The sequence below is a fragment of the Haliotis asinina genome, chromosome 2, assembly GCF_037392515.1.
Source record: "Haliotis asinina isolate JCU_RB_2024 chromosome 2, JCU_Hal_asi_v2, whole genome shotgun sequence".
NCBI lineage: Eukaryota > Metazoa > Mollusca > Gastropoda > Lepetellida > Haliotidae > Haliotis > Haliotis asinina.
Window position 1 is genome coordinate 22,413,461 of NC_090281.1, and position 27,715 is coordinate 22,441,175.

The following is a 27,715-nucleotide window of genomic DNA, read 5'->3' on the forward strand; positions in this document are numbered from 1 at the left end:
TCAGCGTTATGTTAGGCTTAGGGATAGGTTTAGGAAGTGTGTGAAATGGTTTCAAAATTTTGCTAGCCAGTCAAGCTAGCTATGCATGAAAGTTACTAGCCCACAAAATAACTCCACCCAAAACCTGAATGTAGAAACTAAAAAAAGGTTACAAACTGAAATAGATGAGAATAAGATACTGTCAGCTTGACATAGTTTTCATGATTATTAAATCATTATCAGGCCATACAGGATAAAAAAGTGTGTTGTAACTCAACAAGTTGGAGAGAGTGACATATTTACATGACCCCATCAAAATTTACCAGGCAGTCAGGCCACTGTCTGTGGGCACTTACTGGCCTGGCTTGATTTCTACTAGCAGTGGACCAGTGGGCCAGTGGCTATTTCACATTAGGTTTAGGGAAGGCATAGAATGGAAAGAAGAAATGGGTTTATGGTAATTTTTCCATTATTTATAAAATGTGACAAAGAAAGCAACATTTGAAATAAAAAAAGAGGACAACCTTAATAAAAGGCTTATTTCAACTTTACTGTCAGCCTAAGTCTTTTATGACTGCTTCGCAAGCCTGTACAGATAGTCAGATGAAGAGCAGTAAAAAGACATGCTGGAGATCCAGGATAGAATAGGTCTCCGGCAACCCATGCTGGCCACAAAAGGCGATTATGCTTGTTGTAAGAGACGACTAATAAGATCAGGTGTCAGACTCGCTGACACGTTTCGGTTCCCAATTGCGCAGATTAATGCTCATTCTGTTGATCACTGGATTGTCTGGTCCACACTCGATTATCTGCTGAGCTCCACCTTATAGCTGGAATATTGCAGAGTGCGGCGTAGAACTAAACTCACTGCAGTAAAATGTGCTCTTACGGACGCATGGCCTAAGACGTTGTGTTAAAAAGTAAATGAAGCTGAAAGAACAAGGTTAACAAACCGTCACGACAGAAACCCACAGACAGCTTCCTGTAACGGGCTTTCGCATTAGATTTCGACCAGAGAAAATACATGGGTACATTCATGGGGACAAACGACACTTAGAAATATCATGAAGCATTTTTTCTTTGTCCATTGTAAAATACCGTTGCACACAGGAAAATTCCTGCTGAGGGTGAGTCTGGACCAGACAATCCAGTGACTGGATTATGAGACACATCCCACAAAGACGGGTGAGACATGACGACGACAACCGATGACAAGCAAACGTGACTATGGGAGTTTCGCATGTAGATCTAACCGTTGCTTGAAATGTATTCGTTTTGTTGTGATCAGTTCGAGTGGCTAGGGTTTAGGGTTATGTTGGGTCTTTGTTAATAAATTAATATGCCTATATTCTAAGGCACGGAATGATTTTTAAAACCTTTCGTGTCCATGTGGCGAAAAGAAAACAGTGTTCTTTCAAATCGCCATATGCAATACATATACTCCGTTGAAAAGCTCGTAAGCTGTCGTAAGCTGTCGTAAAATGCCTGGTACGAGCACCAAATCCCTGGCTGAATACAGCTGTTGAATAAACGCTACCAACTTGTACCGACAGTCCAAGACAAGCATCCCGGTCTCATGGTGGCATGCAGCCTCGAATGCCTTTAAAAGCTCCATGCTATTGAACGCGCCACAACAAAATTCTAATTTTAGCTTGGAATCTCCCATTTTGTCTTCTAGGGGATGGGTTTTGTAAATATTGCGAAGAAATAATATCACTGAGAAAATATACGCCTAAATATCACTGTATGAGTTACATAAACACATTGCCAGAAAATTTGTCCTTCTTGCGTCTACCGAAAACAAAAAATATCTACCTCTCTGTCATTTCCAGAGGGGACAGGAACCACCCACCCGCCCCCCTCCACCGAGGTTATCTGTGCCTGGTTTAGAGCGAATACCTTAATCGTTACATGCACTGTCACTTTCCTACACCCTACGGAAACAATTCAATTTTCCTCGTACTTCATCTTCTTCAATTTCTTCGTAGAAAACATCAATATTTATTTGAGTAGAAAAGATATAAATAAACCCCGTGTTACAATTAGATCCGCTATACAGTGTCCATTCAGAAATTGGTATTACTTCTTACTTCTTGGTAAAATTACCCTTCACGTTCCATCAAGATCCAGAATATTAAGGCTGCATAAAGAAATTAATTGTTTCTCGGGCACATTTTTTTTTTTCAAAAGTGAAGAGAGCGGTAGGACTTTATTTTTATCTTTAATTTTTTTTTAAATATTTTTTTTTTTTTTTTATAGAAAAAAGTGACGAGCGAGGAACACATTGTTTCTCTCTCTCTCGGAAATACAGTTTGGAACGGTAAACACGCGTTAATGAGTTGTAGATTCAACCACTCTCGTTCTTACAGACAATCATTCTTATTGTTTACAAATGGATGATCGGGACGCGGCAAACTCAAAATTATTTTTTCAAAATATCTATAAAAATTGTTACGCACACAAATGAGAGTGACGCGACGACGAACGAGAAACATTTCGCTTTTTACAAGACAAATACATCCATCATACGAAATGTGAAGCATAGCGAGCTAAAATCTCACAATGACAACGTGGCGTATTCATTTCAAGCTACCAGTATGTTTCTTGCTGGTACGATATGACTTATCCCTTCACCACTCTCCCCGCCTGGGAACTGAACACATTGTGTTTCACCTAGCTTAAAAATACAAGCATCCAAGCTGGAATTATGCAATCCCAGTTGTTGTCTGCCTACCTCAGCTGAATCGTGGAAAATGAGTGAGTGAATGAGTTTAGTTTAGGCAGAAATATTCAAGCTATATGGCGGCGGTCTGTAAATTATCGAGTCTGGACCAGACAAACCAGTGACAAACCGCACTTAGCAATATTCCAGGAATAACACGGAGGGGGACACCAGAAATGAGCTTCACACACTGTAGCCATGTGGGGAATCGAACCTTTGTCTTCAGCGTGACGAGCCAACGCTTTAACTACTGGCTACCCGGAAGCCCCTAACTTTGGAAAGAGTGATTAAGGTATTTTTTTAAGAAAGATGAATATATTTGAGATTCAGGGAGTTTTAGATATAAGTAAGAGACTCTCATAACACTAGGACGCTTGTCAACTCTAATCCCAAATAAATAATGGTACGGCAGATTTTCATACAATTTTTACCATACAACTGATCTTTTATTTACAGGTAAAACTGCATTGTTTCTGTGGCAGTGTGTAATCGGTTTCCCATGCGTTGTAACAGGGAACTCCTTTGGCGATAGAGTGATTTCAAATTCTAAAATACCATTGGGAATATTCCTGTCTCTGGGATACTAGCATGTGCAGTTTCCTTCTGGGGGTAACTGTGGGATGTCAGGTACTCAGCCTGCTTGTACACAGTTAGGTGTTGAAAGTGAAATTTGGATTTATGTTGTATATTTGTGTGTTTACTTATATTTATCATTCTTAATGTCATATTTTTTGCTTTTTGTTTCTTGCTTAACATACTTGGTATCCAGGAAGTGAAAGGACAAGTTGTACACATGAAAATCTGTACTAGGTGGTGTGTGGTCAAGTATATAGAGTTCAGATCACAAATCAATTGACGTTAAGCAATGATGGGCACGGAGAGTCATGGATGGGTGACCGTGTTTGGCAGTTTGATTCTGAGAGTTTCTAAGGTCTTCAGTCCTGTCCCACAACGAAGCACATAAGTTACTTTGGATCTCACCTTAGGCAAGAGAGTTTCTTCACGCATCAAAAATGGGTGTCCGGTGAGATAAATCACATGACCATTAACCCCCAAGCGCCTCACAGGCAGCCTGCAGGGGGGTAATAATAATCAGTGTGTGTGAGTGAATGACATTTAAAATTACAGTTAGCTTAGATCAAGTTACGTGACGGGAATCTGAACAGAACCAGTTGGACCTGTCAAACCAATGACTGAAAGCATGAAAACCGCCAGCGAGAGAAGACGATACGCACATCGACGAGACTGGTTTGTAAGACAAGATAGGATGATATTCTTTCTCAGAATTCCTACCGTAAAAATAATGCTGTCACAAATACGACTGATGTCTCATATCAGCGAATTCTGGAGACTTTGGTTACTATGTGTCCCAAAGTCTCCTCCGTCTACCCCACTATGGGGATTACTGTCAGACTCTGTGTCTCAGACTGTCGGTGTGTTCTACCCTGTCAGCCGCAGTGAGCGCATTGTGCAGTCATTAAACCTATTCAGGGTTACATATCCGTTTCAGCTGACAACAGTAAACATTGTCTCTTGTCGCTTAAGTATAGCTCCGTTTCTGAGGGTTTTTTTTCAAATAACGTCAACTATTAATGCACTTCCTGCTTGGGCAGATCTACACCAGATACAGCTGGCTCGTTCAGAGTGACTTGCTTATGTCAAGGGAGTACAACCCAGTGTCCATATAGTGACTTCTCAGTGAGTATAGATGTAATTCCGTTTTGATATATGTTGAATTCGAATGTTGATTATGTCTGTCATAGCTTAAGCTGTGAATCAGATAGCTCACAAAATAATGTGCTGGCAGGACACAGGACAAAATGGCAACGCAACCTTGGAATCTATGTACACCTGAAGGCAAACATCCGGGGCCTAGATTTTCGAAGCTCTCTTAGCGCTAAGACAGTCGTATGTTAATGTTAATGCATGGCACTTACGACCATCTTAACGCTAAGAGAGCCTAAAAAATCCAGGCCCAAGACCAAGTTTCACAAAGCGATCGTAGCGCTTATAGTGTGGCATGAAATACATGTGGACCCGGTCTTTTGTAAATATCTCTTCATCCAATGATCAAATCGATCTCAAACTTTGCAAGTGGATGTTTTGTCAGACAACCTAATCACATTGTAAATCACCGATTGTATGCATTTGTATGAAAGAATCTGTCAATGCAGGGATACTCTAGAACAGAGATAGGTCACTCGATTGCTTTCTTTACCATTTGTACAAGTTAACGTGGGCCTCGTCATGCTCCAACGCACACAGTGACTTGGCTCGTTCCTAGCGCTATTTCAGTTGTGTTTAACAGAACTTCAGCCAGTTTATTGTATCAGTCGGAATTTTACAATGAATGAATGAATCATAGTAAGAATTAAGAGCAAGAATTATGTGAATATATAAAAGAAATAAAGAAAAGGAATAAAAGAAAGAAGTACATATGTGAATGAATGAAAGAATAAATGATACACAGCGGCTTTCCCTCCAAAAACGCACAAGGATCGCGAGAACACGTGTTAACATCAGCTGTCCTTTTAAAAAATCTACTTTGAGACATTTTTGTTTACATTAATATTTAATCCAGATATCTTATTGCATGTGGGGAATGGAATGGACATTAACAAAGTGTTAACTGACACTGTCACACTGCCCTCATAAATAAAGTTTAAAACTGTCACAAAGCGTTCTAAAACAAATTGCCTGTATTGTCAAATAATAAGATCAACAAGAAAGAAAGAAGTTATGGAACAATAACCCTCAAGCATCAATGGCGAGTCAGATCAGATCGGCAATATGTCATATTTTTCACACACCTCAAATACACCCTAACATTTTGTTCTAGATTGTGAAACTATCACTATTACTTGCAAACACATTTCACCTGATTGTATATTCCCCTCGTAAGAATTAAAGGTGTATGTGAAAGATGTTTTTCAAGTAATAACTAGGAACACTCAAACAACGGCGTGTAGTATTTCAATGGCGGATCAGAGCCGATTGGCGATATGTCACATTTTTCACACACCTCAAATACACCCTAACATTCTTTTTTAATTAGGAAACTACAATGTATCAATATTACTTGCAAACACATTTCACCTGATAGTATATTCCCCTCATATGAATAAAGCTGTATGTGAAAGATATTTTTGAGGAAGTAACTAGGAATACTCAAACAACGGCGTATATATCAGAACAGATCGGCGAAATGTCATATTTTTCACACACCTCAATTACACCCTAACAATTTTTAAGTCATAAAACTGACACTATTACTTGCAAATACCTTCCAACTAAAGGTATGTTTTCCTTCTAAAAATTAAACGAATATGTGAAAGAAGTTTTTATCGGCACAAGTTAGTCGAGAATAGAAGCCAGTGAGCTATAACATACAGACTTGAAACTTTACTACAAATCTACCGTCCTAATACGGACACTAATACCAGTTATTTAACTGAAGTGACAAAATAGTTAACCTATTTTCTACATGCAGGATTTCAGTTGTTACAACACTCAGCAAACTTAATCAACTGTTGAAAATAAACCGGGCTCAATCTTAAACACTACGCGGTCACCATATTGGCTACACTGGTTACGTAACGACCCGAGACATACGTTCAGCGGCTTTTCGACGAGTTTCTTCTCCCCCTCTATATAGGCTCCCTAGTCTATGTAACTGTCAACAAAATAAACATCAGAAACCACCCTGCTTGCAGAGGGAGGGAGCCTATGTCCTGTAACAGTGGCAGTGTTGGGTCATACAGGTAAATGCACATGAAGTTCATGATAGTTAGCTGTAAGGGTTTTTTTGTTTTTGTTTTTGTTTTGTTTTTTGTTTTGTTTTTTTTTGAGAGAGAGAGAGAGAGAGAGAGAGAGAGAGCAAACGTGGCAAACCGATTTATAAGGTGTCGGTTTACATGAAATGTACAACTTTTGCTCTTGGCATGAAAAAGAACATCGTGCTAAAATTGTGAGAAATAAACCAACAACCAATAAACCAAATCTTGTACAAAAAGGTAGACATCCAAAGTTAGATTCTTTTTACATCAGGGTCATCAGAGATGTCATTCGCCGGCTATTTGCTAGAAATGAACCTGTGAAACCTCTGCATACATGTCCCGTGCAGAGCTGACCAGCGTTGACAAACGTTGACCCAACAATGCCGCTGTCAATGGTTATTGGGCCCCTCTCTCTGCAAGCAGTCTGCGTTTTGCAGTTTATTTTGTTGACAGCTGACATAGACAGATTCTTTCATGCAAATGCATAAAATAGGTGATTTACAGAGTGATTAGGTTGTCTGACAAAACTCCCACTTGCAAAGTTTGAGATCGATTCAATCATTGGATGAAGAGATATTTACAAAACCCCGGGTCCATATGCATTTCCTGCCAAACTATAGATGATCGTACCTGCCATACTTTAACACATACTTACGACAGTCTTGTACCTAAGGTGATCGTAACTCCCATACCTATACACTATACACTAACACAGACTTACGACAGTCTTGGACCTAAGGTGATCGTAACTCCCATACCTTTACACTATACACTAACACAGACTTACGACAGTCTTGTACCTAAGTTGATCGTAACTCCCATACCTTTACACTATACACTAACACAGACTTACGACAGTCTTGTACCTAAGGTGATCGTAACTCCCATACCTTTACACTATACACTAACACAGACTTACGACAGTTTTGTACCTAAGGTGATCGTAACTCCCATACCTTTACACTATACACTAACACAGACTTACGACAGTCTTGGACCTAAGGTGATCGTAACTCCCATACTTTAACACAGACTTACGACAGTCTTGTACCTAAGGTGATCGTAACTCCCATACTTTAACACAGACTTACGACTGTCTTGGCGCTAAGGTGATCGTAACTCCCATACCTTTACACTATACACTAACACAGAATTACCACAGTCTTGGACCTAAGGTGATCGTAACTCCCATACTTTAACACAGACTTACGACTGTCTTGGCTCTAAGGTGATCGTAACTCCCATACCTTTACACCATACACTAACACAGACTTACGACAGTCTTGGACCTAAGGTGATCGTAACTCCCATACTTTAACACAGACTTACGACTGTCTTGGCGCTAAGGTGATCGTAACTCCCATACCTTTACACTATACACTAACACAGACTTACGACAGTCTTGAACCTAAGGTGATCGTAACTCCCATACTTTAACACAGACTTACGACTGTCTTGGCTCTAAGGTGATCGTAACTCCCATACCTTTACACCATACACTAACACAGACTTACGACTGTCTTTGACCTAAGGTGATCGTAACTCCCATACTTTAACACAGACTTACGACTGTCTTGGCGCTAAGGTGATCGTAACTCCCATACCTTTACACCATACACTAACACAGAATTACCACAGTCTTGGACCTAAGGTGATCGTAACTCCCATACTTTAACACAGACTTACGACTGTCTTGGCTCTAAGGTGATCGTAACTCCCATACCTTTACACCATACACTAACACAGACTTACGACAGTCTTGGACCTAAGGTGATCGTAACTCCCATACTTTAACACAGACTTACGACTGTCTTGGCGCTAAGGTGATCGTAACTCCCATACCTTTACACTATACACTAACACAGACTTACGACAGTCTTGAACCTAAGGTGATCGTAACTCCCATACTTTAACACAGACTTACGACTGTCTTGGCTCTAAGGTGATCGTAACTCCCATACCTTTACACCATACACTAACACAGACTTACGACTGTCTTTGACCTAAGGTGATCGTAACTCCCATACTTTAACACAGACTTACGACTGTCTTGGCGCTAAGGTGATCGTAACTCCCATACCTTTACACCATACACTAACACAGACTTACGACAGTCTTGTACCTAAGGTGATCGTAACTCCCATACCTTTACACTATACACTAACACAGACTTACGACAGTCTTGGACCTAAGGTGATCGTAACTCCCATACTTTTACACAGACTTACGACAGTCTTGTACCTAAGGTGATCGTAACTCCCATACCTTTACACTATACACTAACACAGACTTACGACAGTCTTGTACCTAAGTTGATCGTAACTCCCATACCTTTACACTATACACTAACACAGACTTACGACAGTCTTGTACCTAAGGTGATCGTAACTCCCATACCTTTACACTATACACTAACACAGACTTACGACAGTTTTGTACCTAAGGTGATCGTAACTCCCATACCTTTACACTATACACTAACACAGACTTACGACAGTCTTGGACCTAAGGTGATCGTAACTCCCATACTTTAACACAGACTTACGACAGTCTTGTACCTAAGGTGATCGTAACTCCCATACTTTAACACAGACTTACGACTGTCTTGGCGCTAAGGTGATCGTAACTCCCATACCTTTACACTATACACTGACACAGAATTACCAGAGTCTTGGACCTAAGGTGATCGTAACTCCCATACTTTTACACAGACTTACGACTGTCTTGGCTCTAAGGTGATCGTAACTCCCATACCTTTACACCATACACTAACACAGACTTACGACAGTCTTGGACCTAAGGTGATCGTAACTCCCATACTTTAACACAGACTTACGACTGTCTTGGCGCTAAGGTGATCGTAACTCCCATACCTTTACACTATACACTAACACAGACTTACGACAGTCTTGAACCTAAGGTGATCGTAACTCCCATACTTTAACACAGACTTACGACTGTCTTGGCTCTAAGGTGATCGTAACTCCCATACCTTTACACCATACACTAACACAGACTTACGACTGTCTTTGACCTAAGGTGATCGTAACTCCCATACTTTAACACAGACTTACGACTGTCTTGGCGCTAAGGTGATCGTAACTCCCATACCTTTACACCATACACTAACACAGACTTACGACAGTCTTGGACCTAAGGTGATCGTAACTCCCATACTTTAACACAGACTTACGACAGTCTTGTACCTAAGGTGATTGTAACTCCCATACCTTTACACTATACACTAACACAGACTTACGACAGTCTTGTACCTAAGGTGATCGTAACTCCCATACCTTTACACTACACACTAACACAGACTTACGACAGTCTTGTACCTAAGGTGATCGTAACTCCCATACCTTTACACTATACACTAACACAGACTTACGACAGTCTTGTACCTAAGGTGATCGTAACTCCCATACCTTTACACTATACACTAACACAGACTTACGACAGTCTTGGACCTAAGGTGATCGTAACTCCCATACTTTAACACAGACTTACGACAGTTTTGTACCTAAGGTGATCGTAACTCCCATACCTTTACACTATACACTAACACAGACTTACCACAGTCTTGGACCTAAGGTGATCGTAACTCCCATACTTTAACACAGACTTACGACAGTCTTGTACCTAAGGTGATCGTAACTCCCATACCTTTACACTATACACTAACACAGACTTACGACAGTCTTGGACCTAAGGTGATCGTAACTCCCATACTTTAACACAGACTTACGACAGTCTTGTACCTAAGGTGATCGTAACTCCCATACTTTAACACAGACTTACGACTGTCTTGGCGCTAAGGTGATCGTAACTCCCATACCTTTACACTATACACTAACACAGACTTACGACAGTCTTGGACCTAAGGTGATCGTAACTCCCATACTTTAACACAGACTTACGACTGTCTTGGCTCTAAGGTGATCGTAACTCCCATACCTTTACACCATACACTAACACAGACTTACGACAGTCTTGGACCTAAGGTGATCGTAACTCCCATACTTTAACACAGACTTACGACTGTCTTGGCGCTAAGGTGATCGTAACTCCCATACCTTTACACTATACACTAACACAGACTTACGACAGTCTTGAACCTAAGGTGATCGTAACTCCCATACTTTAACACAGACTTACGACTGTCTTGGCTCTAAGGTGATCGTAACTCCCATACCTTTACACCATACACTAACACAGACTTACGACTGTCTTGGACCTAAGGTGATCGTAACTCCCATACTTTAACACAGACTTACGACTGTCTTGGCGCTAAGGTGATCGTAACTCCCATACCTTTACACCATACACTAACACAGACTTACGACAGTCTTGGACCTAAGGTGATCGTAACTCCCATACTTTAACACAGACTTACGACAGTCTTGTACCTAAGGTGATTGTAACTCCCATACCTTTACACTATACACTAACACAGACTTACGACAGTCTTGTACCTAAGGTGATCGTAACTCCCATACCTTTACAGTACACACTAACACAGACTTACGACAGTCTTGTACCTAAGGTGATCGTAACTCCCATACCTTTACACTATACACTAACACAGACTTACGACAGTCTTGTACCTAAGGTGATCGTAACTCCCATACCTTTACACTATACACTAACACAGACTTACGACAGTCTTGGACCTAAGGTGATCGTAACTCCCATACTTTAACACAGACTTACGACAGTCTTGTACCTAAGGTGATCGTAACTCCCATACTTTTACACTATACACTAACACAGACTTACGACAGTCTTGTACCTAAGGTGATCGTAACTCCCATACTTTAACACAGACTTACGACAGTCTTGGCGCTAAGGTGATCGTAACTCCCATACCTTTACACTATACACTAACACAGACTTACGACAGTTTTGTACCTAAGGTGATCGTAACTCCCATACTTTTACACAGACTTACGACTGTCTTGGCTCTAAGGTGATCGTAACTCCCATACCTTTACACCATACACTAACACAGACTTACGACAGTCTTGGACCTAAGGTGATCGTAACTCCCATACTTTTACACCATACACTAACACAGACTTACGACAGTCTTGTACCTAAGGTGATCGTAACTCCCATACCTTTACACTATACACTAACACAGACTTACGACAGTCTTGTACCTAAGGTGATCGTAACTCCCATACCTTTACACCATACACTAACACAGACTTACGACAGTCTTGGACCTAAGGTGATCGTAACTCCCATACTTTTACACCATACACTAACACAGACTTACGACAGTCGAGGCGCTATGATCGCTTTGTCAAAACGGACCGCTGCTTACTATTGGTAGGTCTGAGGAAGGATGACAATATGTGGATAATATATAATGGTAGGTGTGTTATATTTAAAACAGATCACCAAAAGAGCTAGTCATTGTGTTCTTTACGCTGCATTTGCACACTGTAATATTGTAGTATTGTGTATAGTTAAACCTTGTTAATTCTTACTGTCAGGTTCCTGGTGTTTCTGGCTATCAAAATCATACCGTTTGGTTCTGAACATCTGAGCTGCTGGTTACCAGGGCAAGGGGAACAGCTGTACTACAGGATGGGGCAGCTACTTGTACTGGCCACTCTGGTTCTGCTCAATATAGTGGCCTGTCAGGCCGTGGACAGTGAGTTGATTGATACACTGGGACACTATTTACTACCATTCACTCGCAGACCCGTGAAGGTCCCGGGATAGAATAGGCCTTCAGCATCCCAAGCTTGCCATATAAGGCGACTATGCTTGTCGTAAGAGGCGACTAACGGGATCGGGTGGTCAGGCTCACTTACTTGGTTGACACATGTCATCAGTTCCCAAAAGCGCAGATCGATGCTCATGTTGGTCACTGGAGTGTCTGGCCCAGACTCGATTATTTACAGACCGTCGCCATATAGCTGGAATATTGCTGAGTGTGGCGTAAAACTAAACTCACCCATTCACTATGGGGCAGTGGGGTAGTCTGGAGGTGGAGGCGTTCGCTCATCACGCTTAAGACCCTGGTTTGATTTCCCATACGGACACAGTGTGTGAATTCCATTTCAGGTATCCCTCGGCGTGATATTGTTGGAATACTGCTAGAAAGGAGTGAAACCCAACTCAGTCACTCACTGACCTCTAGCTCTTTACTTACGCCACCTATCCCTATCTTCTATGAATGTTTTGGAAATATATGTGGCACTGGTACCGTGTTGATAATATCAAATGATAACAATGCCTCAGACAAATCGGTGAAACTGGGACACAGTATATGAAACCGAGCTTACGTTTCACCTGCAATGCGTTCAGATTTAAGTGAAGGCATTATCTGACGCTGGACCAGTATCTTGTGTCTGAGGCGGGTCGTACCCAGGTTGAGTGAGTTACATTCACACGGTACAACTTGTTGTATGCAAGTACTGATGTTGGCATAAACATACAACGCCCAGTTTGTGCCACCCTAATCAAAGCCCCTGATTCACAAAGTTACCGTTTGAATCCTTGAGTTTAACTTGAACAGTTTTGAAAAGAAGGGCGTTGTACCTTAGCATTGCAAGCATACGTTGGTACTGGTACAAGCAATCACAAACACTGCAGTCATGACCGTCTCATTCAGTGCTTAACACTCCATGCGTTTACTGGAACCTTTCGTACTTCCTTTCAGTTCGTTCTTGTTTTCTAATCTTTGCCTATGTCACTTCCGGTTATGTTATTTTCCAATTACGTCTGATTACGTCATAATTTGTTAAACCATTGATTTTTAGATTCACATAGTGACTCTGTCCTCTTTGTCCCCAGCAAAAGTTCAATTCTTTACTGCTGTCATAATGACAAAACTGAGAAAGATATCAATCACTTACCGTGAGGCCCTTTTAAGCTAAATTATGTCTTTCGGTAGTCTTGAATGCGACGCATTCGTAACTAATCGTGTCATTCTTGTAGGTCACGGAAAGAGACGAGTAGTTACGAATGGAATGCGACGTAAAACCGGTTACCTTGCCCCGTAACAATATGGTTCAGCGAAGGGAAGCAAGTCTGAATAACGAATTGCGGTGCCTTGTACGGCCGGGCCATCTGGTAAACTGAACTATTCACAACAAATATTGGCATTTTAAATACCTTATGATTTTGTTTTATCATTTGTGTTTCTGAAATTCAGATTCGGTGTGCGGCACCCTGTCGACTGGACTTTTTAACATCTGCCAGGTGAACACCGTCGAGGGGAAGTGTGTTGGTGACATCGACAACGGAGAACTGTGTCAGTGCCCGGAATCACGTGCTGGACCACTGTGTCATATTAAAGTCGTCGGGCCGAAGAGTATGTATATAATAAATCACAAGGTTCGAATCTCTGCGTGGACGATAATTTAAGAACATAAAAGTCTAGACTTTTGTGACCGTATATTGTTTGAATGCTATGAATAGGATATAGTTCAAATTTGAATGAAATCGGCGAGGAAATTAAAATACTTTTGAAAAATCTACCGCTACACTCGTTACACAAAACACGATTTCGTTCAAATTTGAAATATACGTCAATCATTACATATAAAAACAATATGCAACTGCAAAAGTCTACATTTCTATTTTACAAAATTATTGTCCAAACAGAGGTTCGAACCCCAGTGATATAAATATACCACCTATACGCTATTCCAAAATACTCCAGTAGGTTGCAAATTGGCTTACCAGCGGGTACGTTTTATAACACTTTTAAAAAATTAAAATTAAAACTTAACATCAGAAACGTTTCCAGAATACCATCATTATCATTCGGCACGATGTCAAAATATCAAGGGGAAACAAGAGTGAAAATATAACGAAGAGAATTCGCTTCTGCATGTCGAAACGCGAAAACTACTATTTGTGAAAAAATGCTTTACTGCAGAATATTCACTCGGACAAGATGTGATTTTTTAAAGAATAGGTTCTCGAACATTTGCTCTGAATCAGTGATGCACGTCATGTGTGACACACCACACAATGAGGGTAGGACAAACACTGTACTGCTTTATCTAGCAAACGTCACGCGACGTGTTTCTGTTTCCAGCACGCCTTTGAAGGCAGCAAATCTGCAAACTATCAAATCCCCCTGAATCATGCAAAAATACCATTGCAGCTACACATATGTGACCTACATACCATACCGATTTGCTGTGTGTGTGTGTGTAAACACATGTAAATCAGAAACGGACAAATGTCGATCATTGACGCTCTTTATGGACAGTCTAAGTAAAGTTAGTCTCAGAGTTAATCGTTACACTCCACCACTGAGACTTAGTAATGGAGTGTAACGAAAAGTACTGAGGCTAAGTTTACTTAGACTGTCTTTACGGACAACACACTTTACAGAAGTCTCTTATTCTTAACGAAGCTACTTTCTACTCCTTCGTAGTATGAGAGCTGAAAAAGTCAAACAGTCAGATAACTGGACAGACAGACGCACAGACAGATAGATCGGCTTTATACATTCTAAAGCTACATTGTGAATTTCAATTTAGTGCTGCTATTATCAAACAGAACATCAGAACAGCTCAATTCTTTGTTGGATTATGTTGTCTGAGTTCATGGCATGTCCATCATCTGTGTCCTCTTATATATATCAAGAAAACCTCAGCCTGTGTGAGCGGCAACAGGAACTACATACAACAACGTTTCGAGTCCTCAACACAACAGACATCACCGACAACAGCATAGTGCGATTCCGTATCCTGGTAAACCTTGATTTACTCAAGTCGGTGATGCACGCGATCAACATTTCATACCTCCACGAGCGCACGTGCTTGCCAGACGGCAGCTTTTCGTCTGCCCAGTGTGACGTCAACATTGATGACCTTGTCACGAGAAGATGTTATTGTGTCAACAGTACGACGGGAGACGTGGTGCGCGAGGTCAATGCTACGGCCTTGGCGAACGTCAGATGTGAAGGTGAGAGGTTGGGGTTCCACTCGTAACGTGAAAAGTGTTAATGCAAAGTTGGAACTTTGAACTACAATTCTGCCATTTCCAAAGTCCAACTGGTGTGATTTAGGAGAATCAGTTTGTCTGTATAAGGATTACTGAGACATTATCACAATTATCACAAAAAAATCGAGAACTATCTCATACAAACTATAAATACTGGCCTTAGATCGTGCCATAGATTTAACTGAAATATGAAGGTACGTGTACGTGAAAGGCATGCGAAGTTTATGTGAAGTACACGTGAAGTGCAGGTGTGGATGGGTGTGCACGCATGGGAGGATGCAGCTTTTTGAATAAAAAGGAGGGGGGGGGGTAGGAGGAGGAGAAAGAGACACCCCCATTGCCCACCCCCCTACCATAACCACCCGCTTCCTTCTGGTGCATGCATCTGTTTGTTCAGGTATGGATTCCCTTGCCTTCATTCTTCCATACATACTATCTGCTGAAGCTCGCTTTCCTTTACCGCCATTGTTTTATCGCTTTTGTAATAATCACATTTGTCAAGTAAATGTTGTTTCCTACCAACTAACTCAACTATAGCATGATTTGGGTTTGATTTTTAAGTATTGTTCACTTATCGTCATGAATATTTTCTGTTATGAATGTTTCTACACAAAGGAATGAAATGATCTATGTCGGCATTTATGTGCAGGATTTGTAACACGCCTTCTGTGACTGAACAGTCAAGTTGTAATATCTCCATCCGAGAGACTTTTAATAATTACAATCAGAACTGCCAGATAGTGTTCCCCAATACAAATTATCATATACAATTTCATACATAATAATGTCATAACAGTCGCTGAATAAGACAAATTTTGATTTTGTAAGTTATTGCTTGTTGTTATTTTCATTGGTACCATATGATGACGGACTGTGTTCTTACTGTTCATTGAGGTATGAAGAGAAAAGCCAACGTGTAAACTATAAAAATCTGTGTAGCACATGCCATTTGCGGGAGGGAAGAACAATCGTCTGAGCCGACCTAAGGACCCTGTAGGTATGTTGTTTTCTACTGTTCTAGTTTTGGGTTTGGAAATGTAATTTGTATAATACTGATTATATATGAACATTGCGAAAATGTCTACGCACGTCTGACGAAAATGTCCTATGCACGTCTGACGAAAACATGTCCTGTGTACGTCTGTCGAAAATGCCCTGTGCACGTCTGACGAAAAGTGCGGCGTAAAACTAAAGTCAGTCAATCATCGCAAGCCTCAACCTCATCAACAGTGTCAAGCAGGAAGTGCTGTGATGTGCACTATGCACACACTCAAGTATAAAAGCCTTTCAACGAATGAGAAGCAATATATTCTGCCACCTGTGCCTTTGACCTAATCTCCACGGTGACATCTTTGATCATGTAGTCTGACTGGTTGAGCAACAAGCTATATAGTGCTAGTCTATAGTGCTAGTATCAAAGAGATATCTAAATTTTAAATAGCCAATTCAACCATGAATGTGCATTGAACATGACATGTTTGGATCATGAATAATCACGTGACGTCCTTTGGGTATAGCTCGTATTAGTCATGACTGAATACTTAACATAACCGACAGGAAAGTCAGTTTGGGACACCCTTACATTACCTACTTCCATGTCAAGCAAGGGGGTCGGGCACCGTTACAGATCACGCCTCTGCCAATATGGATAGACTGACGTTTCCAAGAGCGTGAATGTTTTTTCTTCCAATTCCAGAAAAGTACCAGTCTCGTGGGTATACTTGCAGTACCTAATGTGGTATCATTGCCAGTGGATTCTGAAGTGAGTAAGTAAGTTAAACGTATATCATGTCATGTATGAAAACCCTTATCTAACGTATACTACTTTCAGCATTCTCTTGAACTAAAGCTGTACACCCGGAATTGTCACACAAGAACGCGCGCGCGCGTGTGTGTATGTGCCTATAAACGAAAAGTGAAACTGATACTGAACTTTCATGTCTGTAAAGCTGATTGCAACAATGCCATTTTGTTGCCATGCTTGTACAATCTCAAGTTAAAAGTACCGTAACTATACATTCTTTCTTTCAAGAATGTCCAGATTCAATGTACCTATTTCGATAACACTCATAATAACAAAAACCACATAAACCAAATTCTTGTTTAACTGACAAAGGTCTCCTAAACAGGTCTCTAAATCTGGTTATTTAGAAAATAGTGTGTTAATTTGTTTTTGATATTAAAGTTTCAGGTGATGGGACGAATTCCAGGAATCGCTGTTTTGGTTTTTCTATTGAGTGCTGGATACTTACTAGTCAACTGCCAGACATCAGGTACGTGTACATGGGGGTCACTTGTGGGACATCTCACCTCTAGGTAAGGCAAAACTGCGGCATGTGTATGGCGTTGGGCTGGGAAGACAAGAATCTTTGGCAATGTCGACACGTGGTTGTTTGGGCGGAAACCTACCTCAACGAGATCCGTGAAGATCCGAGTTAGTATTGATCTTCAGTAAGCCATGCTTTTCGTAAAAGGCAACAAACGCGATCGGGTGGTCAGGCTCGCCGACTTCGACTTGGTTGTCATCGTATTACAATTGCGTAGATCAATGCTCATGCCGTTGACCACTGGATTGCTCCAGCCTCGATTATTTAAAGACTGCCATCCTATATAGCACAAAGCTCCCTCACTCACCTCAACGAGCCTTTGGTAGATACACTTTCAGTAGTATCTGGGAACGCATACATCATGCACCTTAAGGTGTGTTTGGGACTGTGACGTAGCCTAGTTTTGCCGAAAACAGTTTACAGTTAAAAAACTCTAATTCCTAATTGTACTTAACGGGGTTATTTGGATTCAAGGTACAGCCATTTTAACAAATATCGCGACAGCTATGACGCTTATGAAAAAATCCTCATACCTTGAGTGAAATACCCAAGAATTAAGCGTCAGGTAAAACTCAGATCGAATGATAGTAAGAACGATATTATTGTTTAATATATATCCATCCAGTTTTTAAAAAGGCCAATGCCTTTTCAATATTTAGTGTTGTCCTTCTAGGTGGTGGGCAGATCTTGTAGCCGGAAGTCGAGTTTCATAGTCTATCCAAATATGTGTCTATACTTGAGACTGTTATACATGCAATTGTAATGGATGTCAAATGCTTATTTTTTTAGCAAAAATGAAGCATGATTTTATATTTGAATAGAATGGCGGGGAGATGATCTAGAGTAATGTCCCTCATGTTGTTGTGCCGTCATCGTTTATTATGTGTTAAATGGAAACGCCTTAAGACCTTAAAACTTAACTCAACCTGCCAGTGAGGCGCTAAGTTATTAGTCACATGACTTATCCCACCGGGTACCCATTGTTTGATGAGTGGACAGAGAAAGTATACGTAGGAATTATAAGCATGTATTTGTTTCTGGCAGATCCGTGTGAGTCAAGTCCGTGTGAGAACAGTGATGCGTGCGTGGGACACGGGACCACTAATTATACCTGTACCTGTCGCGACGGCTACTATGGGAAGAACTGTGAAAGTAAGAAAGCATTTTATATCCTTCATTTTATATCCCATCTCCCCTTCACAGAACTGTGAAAGTAAGAAAGCATTTTATATCCTTCATTTTATATCCCATCTGCCCTTCACAGAAGTGTGAAAGTAAGAAAGCATTTTATATCCTTCATTTTATATCCCATCTGCCCTTCACAGAAGTGTGAAAGTAAGAAAGCAATTTATATCCTTCATTCATCCTTTTTAACATCATGATGCAGGATCTACCATCTGTAGTTTCAAAGCCACTGGGACAAGTCACATATGCTGATGATGGCTCCATATATATCACTCACAAAGATCTCAACCACATTGTGACGCACGCCAATGAATGTATGGAAGCAATAAACAATTGGGCAACCAAGTGGAAATTAAAGATATCCCAAGATAAGACAGAATACACAGTCATCACCAGAAAACGAAAACATGTATTGCCACTTGACAAACTTGGTATACAAATCTCTGGTCGGTCAATAGGCTACAACAAAAATCCGAAAATACTAGGGCTAACACTCGACCCTAAACTCACATGGAATGCCCATATTGACCGGTTACATCATGACTGTCTAAAGAGGCTGAACCTCATGAAGGTCATTTCATCAAAAGCTTGGGGGGCCGATTTTACCACCCTAAGAACATTCTATCTGACATATATCAGGAGTAAGATGTCATATGCCATGGAAATCTGGTCATCATGCTGCCCAACGAGAATGAAAAGACTTTCAACCTTACAAAATTGTGCTCTCCGTCTCATAGTTGGTGCTCTGAAAACCACGCCAGTTGGGTCACTTGAGATAGAAGCAAACATCCCTCCACTTCAGATCCATTCGGAATCAGTTATCCTGAACAGAAGGATTAAAAATCACTTCCTTCCAAAAGATTCTCCAGGGCATCTCAAGAAAAACAAAGCAAAGAACTCCTTCTATGCAAGATCCAGCAGGCTACTCAAGGAAAGAAACATCTATCTCCCTTCTAGGTCAGACCCCAACTTCTCTCCAACAGCAATCATGAATGATATACCACCATGGCAATGGAAACCTCCAACCATAGTAACATCAATTCCAGAACAAGCCAATAAGTCAGAAAACCCAGTCAAGTTGAAGATGCTAGCCTTGGAGTTAATCCAGACTAAATATTCAGAATACAGAAAGATCTACACTGACGGCTCCCTGGATCCAAACAATGGAAAAGCTGGGGCAGGCATATATCTCCAAGACGATGAGAGTAGTGTCATCATTCCACTCACCCCCTGCTCAATCCTCAGTGCAGAACTTACAGCAATAGAAAGAGCCTTGCTGGAAATTAAAGATCTTTCCAACTCCGGTCCTTACACCATCCTGACGGACTCTTTATCATCCCTGCACACTCTGTTGTCATACAAACCTACTGAGTACTACCATCAAACCAAAGCCATCAACAGTCTGCTACAAACCCTGAAAACTGTCATCTGCCTACAATGGATCCCAAGCCATGTAGGGATTATTGGGAACGAAAAGGCTGACGAACTTGCCAAGCAAGCATCTGAGTGTGGCCCTCTGCTAAAACCTATGTCATCTCTACCTAGTTTGAAATGCAGAGTGAAGGAAACCTCTAGTGATAAATGGTCAAATATCTGGCTCAATAACAGCAAAGGTCGAAAGTACTTTGAACTGCAGGAAAAACCCAACAGAATTTTCTACAAAAATATCAAAAGAACGGATCAAGTTACCATCTCTAGAATCCGACTGAACCACTTTCCCTGTCAGAGCTATCTGGCCAAATATCATCTGGCAACTGACCCCATTTGCACATTTTGTAATCAAGAAGAGGAAGATCTTGAGCACATCTTATTCAGATGCCCCGAATATGATGAAATCAGGTCAACAGCCAACAACAATCTTAAAGAAGCCCTTGAAAACAGAAATAATGAATGGGCTCAATTCATCAATATAATCAAGAGGAGAAACGAGAGGGTACATGCAAGGGCCACGACGCCAGAGGCATGCTCCACTACCTAACCTATATCCTTCATTTTATATCAAACAGCTGCCCTTCACAGCTGACCAAGTTCACATGACCCTTAGTCCCTGTTGCTTAAGTAATACGTTCCAATTATTTGTCGGATAGCAAGAAATTCTGCCATTTTGATTGAGTACTTTCATTTCATCGTGCATTTAACTCCCATTTAGACTTTCATTTTAGGCTGCATGAAAAAATGGAATGTTTCTCGGGCACATTTTTTCCCAAAACGGACGAGGATGGTAGAACCTTTGTTTTTATTTTTCGATATAAAAAATGTGATGCAGGAGGAACACATTTTTATTTTTTCTCTCAGAAATACAGCTTGGAAATGTTAATGAGTTGTAGATTCAGTCATTCTTATAGTGGACTAGTGGATGATCGGGAAGTGGGAAAGTCAAAATTATTTCTTTTAATGGTAATAACAAATTGTAACGCGCACAAATAAAAGTGACGCGCCAATGCCCGAGAAACATTTCACTTTTTTATTTAGCCTTATTCTAGGTGAGTCAGTTTAAACCTATAACCCGACAAATAAATGTCTTTTTCTGAATGGCTCTTCTACAACAAGACAAATCGTATGGATAACAACTTATCCGGTCTAGTTCTTGCCTCTTCTTCGGGTGGATTTCTTCGTTGTTAAAAAATAAATCAAGACGTTGTTATACATACGGTCTATCTTGTATTACCACACTTCTAAATACCTTTGAAAAGGCTCTTCTATTCTCTTTTTTCAATGTACCCCTCTTACAAGCTAGTAACATTTTCATGTACCCGGCTGAGAATGCCGAACTGTGGGAATTCATTTCGTACTTCGTGTTAGTAATTTAGAATCTTGAGAGGCATGTAGAAGTGGATATTCCAATGTAAGACAACATGTTATGGATGTCAACTTCTTCTATATTGTTATCATTGATAATACGTTAGATACGTTGACATTTTGTTATGGATTATTAGTATTATAAACAAGAAGTTGGCATCCATAACAGTTTGTCTAATATTATATGTGTTAGTAATTGTTTATCTCGAATAACGGAATGAAAATGATCTACAGAAATTGCCGACGTTTTGCGAATGCAAAGCGATAGGTGATGGTGTGAGATAACTCTGCGTTTTTTTCTTGTTTGTCGTCGGTATTGGTAATTGCCTAACTCTGGTACAGCTTATAATGATCTGATACCAACGCTTCAAGCAGTTCAAAATTAACATTGAGGTGTTCATTAATGTAAATATGTTCACTGGTCACTGAATGTGTAATATTAATTTGAATTTTACCTAACTGTTACTTAGCAGAACCTATAAAATATTTGATTTAAACTTGTCAGTTGATCTGTAAACGTACACCCACTCGTTTACTACTTGTCATGTTGTGAATATAATAATACATTTAATCATTATTTCAGAGTGGGTTTGTACAACATTGTACACAAAACTTAACAATTTCAACTTGTGTGGAGTGTTTACCAGTGCCGGTGTTTGTACTGGTAAAATCGCCAACGGGGAACTGTGTCGGTGTCCAGATACCCACTGGGGCCCACTGTGTAACTTACCCACTCTCGGACAGAACAGTAAGTGTTGTCCTGTCTGAGTGAGTGAGTTTACTTTTACGCCGCACTCAGCAGTATTCCATCTACGTGGCGACGGTCTGTAAACATTCGAGTCAGGACCAGACAATCCAGTGATCAACACCATGAGCATCAATCTGCGCAACTGGGAGCCGATGACATGTGTCAACCAAGTCAGCGAGCCTGACCACCCGACCCGTTAGTCGCCTCTTACGACAAGCATAGTCGCCTTTTATGGCAAGCATGGGTTGCGGAGGACCTATTGTACCCCGGATCTTCACGGGTCCTCTGTCTGACAAGGTTCAGTGGGTATGCATGCATTAACACACAGTATGCCTGCTGCTTCGTCAATGAGCTTTTGGAGAACCATGGTTTAACTATAATATTCAACATATGATTTTCCTGCAAAGGTGCTAACATCACCACATCGATAAGGTAAATGTTACCACAGGATCAACGTTGAATGCAAGCTTGTATTATGAATGTTATCGTGAAGAGTTCCACTGTTCAGAAATACATAAATACTGGAGGTCGCTGAAAGGAACATCCTTATGATCGGTTGTCTTTTGGAATAATAGATTGTTTATGGTGCATCATGCCACGCGAGAGATAGCTGCAATTTCTGTGGCTAATGTCGAATCAGATAAATAGCTATGATTATGAAGTCCAAACCTATATTTGTACAGTGTGGCGGTTTTACGTTGTATGGATGGTTGGGTTTTGCGGGATGTTTTATTTGATTCAGACATAAAGAAAACGTTTACGTTTCTGTCTTCTCAGAAATATGGTCGATAAACAACAGTCAATACACAATACCCAGTAGGGCCACAGGCAAACTGTAGCGCAAATGGGGTTGCGCAGCATAGAGAAAATGACAAGTGTTCTCTACATGCGCGCGAAACGACCAAAGGTTGGAACGTACTTTCCTCGCTTCAGTTCGACAAATATTTTTCATGTCAAAATAAAATCTCACCACCATCAAAGGTATACACCCATTACTTCACTGGGTTGTGCTCTCACATTTCCATCTCCATGTTGAACAATTACTAACGTGAAATAATTAGTATTCAACATTTTAAGTGCAACTCGTGGTAGATCAGACCGTTCTTCGCCTCCATTCCCCCTTCCAGCTTCCGGGTCAACGGAGTGAAGGAACAGGAGGGTATTATTCTGTATGGGATACATACAGTTGCCTCCACTGCATCATTCAACCATTATGCCAGAAGTGTTTTATGTAGAATAAATGTTACGAAAAATTCTAACAATAGCGACGACAGATAAGACAAATAAACTCCAACAGGTTCACGATAAAATTAGGCAATATGATGTTTCTGTTTAATTTCTGCTTATTCATGTTCCGTCACTCCGTTCCAATGGAACCTGGCAGGGGTAATGGAGGCGGAGAACGATCTGAATACCATGAGTGGCGCTTAAAATGTTGATTAAAATGTATTTCACGTGAGTAATTACTAAACATGAGGTAACATATGTTAGAAGAAATGGGAGTGTACCTTTGATGGTGGCGATATTTTATTTTGGTATGAAAAATACTTTTCGAACCGAGGCGAGGAAAACACGTTGCCAAGCTTTGCTCGCTTCGCTCGCATATGGGAAGACTTGTCATATTCTTTATGCTGCGCAACCCCATTTGCGCTACAGTGTGCCTGTGGTAGGGTATAGTGCCAGTATTAAGCTGGTACCCGGCTGCCTATGTGCCTTCCAAATTGCGATATGCAAGACGGGACCCAGTTTACTTCCGGTACCTGATTTCCGATAACAAGCGTATATTCAAGAACCAGTCCTGGTACCAAATTGCTCGAACGCCAAATGTTATAGATGAATAGATAATGTAAGGTTTAATAGATGTTCGGGCAGCTGGGCCTTTTTACACCTTGCCCATCATAAACCCAAATGTGACTTTACTAGATTGAACCAAACGTACGTTGTCACCAAGTTCTGATTACACGATGCCATTTAGAAAGTGGTCAAATGCAACATGTCATATTTGGGATTTCACTTTTAGTGAAATACCAGATATGACATGTTGCGTCACCAAGTTTCATGACCGGGCCCCATGACAGACTTAAAATACACGACACACGTTAACTGAATACTTACATATTTACATACTGATTTATTTGTATCATTTAATATTTATTGCGCGTAATGATATGATCTGATTTATTCCAGAAACTCTGACACTATGCCAAAGACAAATGCAACTTTACAGCACGACTGTCAGGTTGATCAACGAATCCGATTTCCGGGACAATTCCATTTCTCTATTACGCACCCTCACTGACATCTCGCAGCTGAAGTCCGTGCTTCACGAGATGAACCTGTCGTATCTGCATTTGCGCACGTGCACGTCTGACGGCAGCTTCGCCACCTCGCAGTGTGACGTCAGCATTGATGACCTTGCCACCTGGAAATGTTACTGTGCACATACCCAGACAGGGGAGGCGTTATGCAAGGTCACGATAGGGTCAAGGGCGCCGTCAAACAGAAGCTGTGAATGTGGCTGTGAGTACTGTCAGGGCATCAAATGGAAATCAATTAATATTAAAGTTGGTAACTCAGCAAAATTCAAACTCTTTGATCTTTCATTAAAGACATGACGTCAGTGTTTGGGCGTATGTGCAGGACTTGTTAATCCATCTAGCGAATCTGTATAAAAAGTGCACAGAGGTTTTACGTATATCGATCCATCAACGCATAATATGTTATGTTTTCATTCAAACTATGAATACTAATATAATTTCACACAGACACCTTCAATCATTAGCAGAAACGTCGAAAACGTCAGTGAACGACAGTCTATTAGTGGGCACGGTCACATTCTCCTTGTTATTATAAGGGTAACGCTATTTTTCAGGGCATTATCATTATCAAGCCCGAGGTCTTTCATTAACTGCCCGACGAAGGAGGCCAGTTGAAAAGACCGAGGGCTTCTGCAAATGATAATGCCCTGAAAAATAGCGTTACCGTTATTATAGCTAAAATGAATAGAATTTTATATAAAAGAATAATAAAAACATCGGCATCGGTTTTGAAGCATTTACTTCCAACAACAAAACGACGGAGGTCACTGACACAGATTTTACAAATATAGTCACGTCATAGAACAACACAGATGACGTCACTATTGAAAGTGACGACATTCGACCTTGACCTTTGCTCATACTACCAGCCGCCATTGTTTTCAGTGATCAACAACGTTAGACTTCAAGTCGATATTTTCATTGCTGTATGTTGTCATTTATGGCACAATCGTTATGGATGGCACAAGCAGGAAAGTGCATGATGGCACAGGCACATGTGACGAATGTGAGCCAGATATATGGTCAATATTGAACCCAAGTTCATTCGAGCCGTAGGTGATTGAACTTCAACAGCTGAGCTACTTATGACGTCACCTAACAACGGGCTTGATAATGACCCGTCGTCAAGCATTTTGCGGGCGTTATCAAGTTACAGTGGACCGCTCATTTCTGATAACGAGCGGTCGTGTTCATGATAATTCTATCCATTTTAGCTATAATGAAACATAATCACCAAATAAAGTGCTCGGTTAGCACGAGATACATGTCTTCAATGTCTTTACCTTGAATTATAAAATACCAGTTTGGAATACAACAGATGAGTACCTGACATCCTGTGTGTATTGCTGTTTTGTTGATGCCTTGTTTTGTGAACTGAAGTCCATGAATGTTTGTGTTTGCGTGTGATTTGATGCCAGCACTTCGTTTTACTTTCTTACCTTACTTGTGCGTGTATTTGTGTGCGCTTAAATACTAGCACTTCGTTTTACTTCCTTGCCTTGCTCGCACGTATGTTCACCTGCGCTTAATAGCATCGCTTCGTTTTACATTATTACCATGCTCCTGTGTGTTTGCGTTGGCTTTGATGTCAGTACTTCCTTTTACTTTCTTGCCTTGCTCGTGCATGTGTTTGTGTGGACTTAATACGTCACGTCGTTTTACATTCTTACCTTGCTCGTACGTGTGACTTGGTGCGCTTGAATACCAGCATTTCGTTTTACTTTTTTTTGCCTTGCTCGTGCCAGGCATAATCTACAACTCTATATAGTCTCCCTGCTCGCACGGGAGTTCGCGTGCACTTAATACCATCTCTTAGTGTTACTTTCTTACCTTGCTCGTGACTACGGGTGCGATTTAATACTAACACTTGGTTTACTTTCTTACCTTGCTAGTGAGTGAGTGAGTTTAGTTTTACGCCGCACTCAGCAATATTCCAGCTATATGGCGGCGGTCTGTAAATAATCGAGTCTGGACCAGATAATCCAGTGATCAACAACATGAGCATCGATCTGCGCAATTGGGAACCGATGACATGTGTCAACCAAGTCAGCGAGCCTGACCACCCGATCCCGTACGCGTTAGTCGCCTCTTACGACAAGCATACTCGCCTTGTATGGCAAGCATGGGTTGCTGAAGGCCTATTCTACCCTGGGACCTTCACGGGTCACCTTGCTAGTACGTGTGCTTGCCTTTGCTTTAATGCGAACACTTCGTTTTGCTTTCTTACCACGTTCGTGCGTGTGTTTACGTGCGCGTTGATGTCAGCACTTGCTTTTACCAGGGACTTTAACTCTGTTATCCCTGATTTCACTTTCTTAAACTGACTACGGGATTTATTTCCATTTTGCATGGACCAGTTTGAACGGTAGTAAAATCACAATACAAATTCGATCTATAAAGTGGAAAGGGCACAGGTATCTTGGAATACAAAATTGTCAGTGCTTTAAACATGCTGATCCTCTGAGCACTGACTTAAAGTTTCTTTATGCTGTTAATTTTAGTCATAGATAAGTAATAAAACGGACTTAATATTTTCAGACAGTTGTAAGGAAATATATTTATTATATGGACATACGTACTGAAGATGCAATAAACTGTATCTAATTAGTTGACACATATTTTATTTGATCTGTCCGAACTCCATCCATAGAAGTCAAATCATATATTTTCTGTTTTACATATCAAACTCACACGATGACATTGAACTATTGGGATCTGGATGACTTACGCATTGAGTGAGATGTGATGACGTCACCCTGGTACGGCGTGAGGACAATTATGGTCTGCGAACTTGTCCTATCAGTTCACACTCCAAGTGTGAATAATGCATTTTGAACATGGATGGTGATCACAGGACACCTGAATAAATGGATGAAAAACGA

General features: G+C 40.8%; 1 protein-coding gene across 2 annotated transcripts; it reads left to right on the top strand.

Moving 5' to 3' along the window:
• Positions 1–4,312: 4,312 nt before the first annotated feature.
• Positions 4,313–27,715, top strand: LOC137273402 (delta-like protein B). Of its 2 annotated transcripts, XM_067806061.1 has the most exons (9): positions 4,313–4,399; positions 11,979–12,139; positions 13,649–13,807; positions 15,097–16,453; positions 17,153–17,222; positions 17,642–17,729; positions 18,828–18,935; positions 22,351–22,515; positions 24,703–27,715. In XM_067806061.1, exons 2-4 carry the CDS (start codon positions 12,073–12,075, stop codon positions 15,441–15,443), a joined length of 573 nt encoding a protein of 190 aa, XP_067662162.1. In that variant the 5' UTR covers positions 4,313–4,399; positions 11,979–12,072; the 3' UTR covers positions 15,444–16,453; positions 17,153–17,222; positions 17,642–17,729; positions 18,828–18,935; positions 22,351–22,515; positions 24,703–27,715. The 2 variants fall into 2 exon arrangements, with proteins under 2 accessions (XP_067662162.1, XP_067662161.1); XM_067806060.1 differs by lacking the exon at positions 11,979–12,139 and having other exon boundaries at positions 4,368–4,399.

Coding starts and splice junctions, on each gene's coding strand:
- LOC137273402 (XM_067806060.1), top strand. CDS start 17,651: ATGGGACGAATTCCAGGAATCGCTGTTTTGGTTTTTCTATTGAGTGCT. Junction 17,730..18,827: donor AGTCAACTGCCAGACATCAG/GTACGTGTACAT, acceptor TGTTTCTGGCAG/ATCCGTGTGAGTCAAGTCCG. Junction 22,516..24,702: donor ACCCACTCTCGGACAGAACA/GTAAGTGTTGTC, acceptor GATTTATTCCAG/AAACTCTGACACTATGCCAA.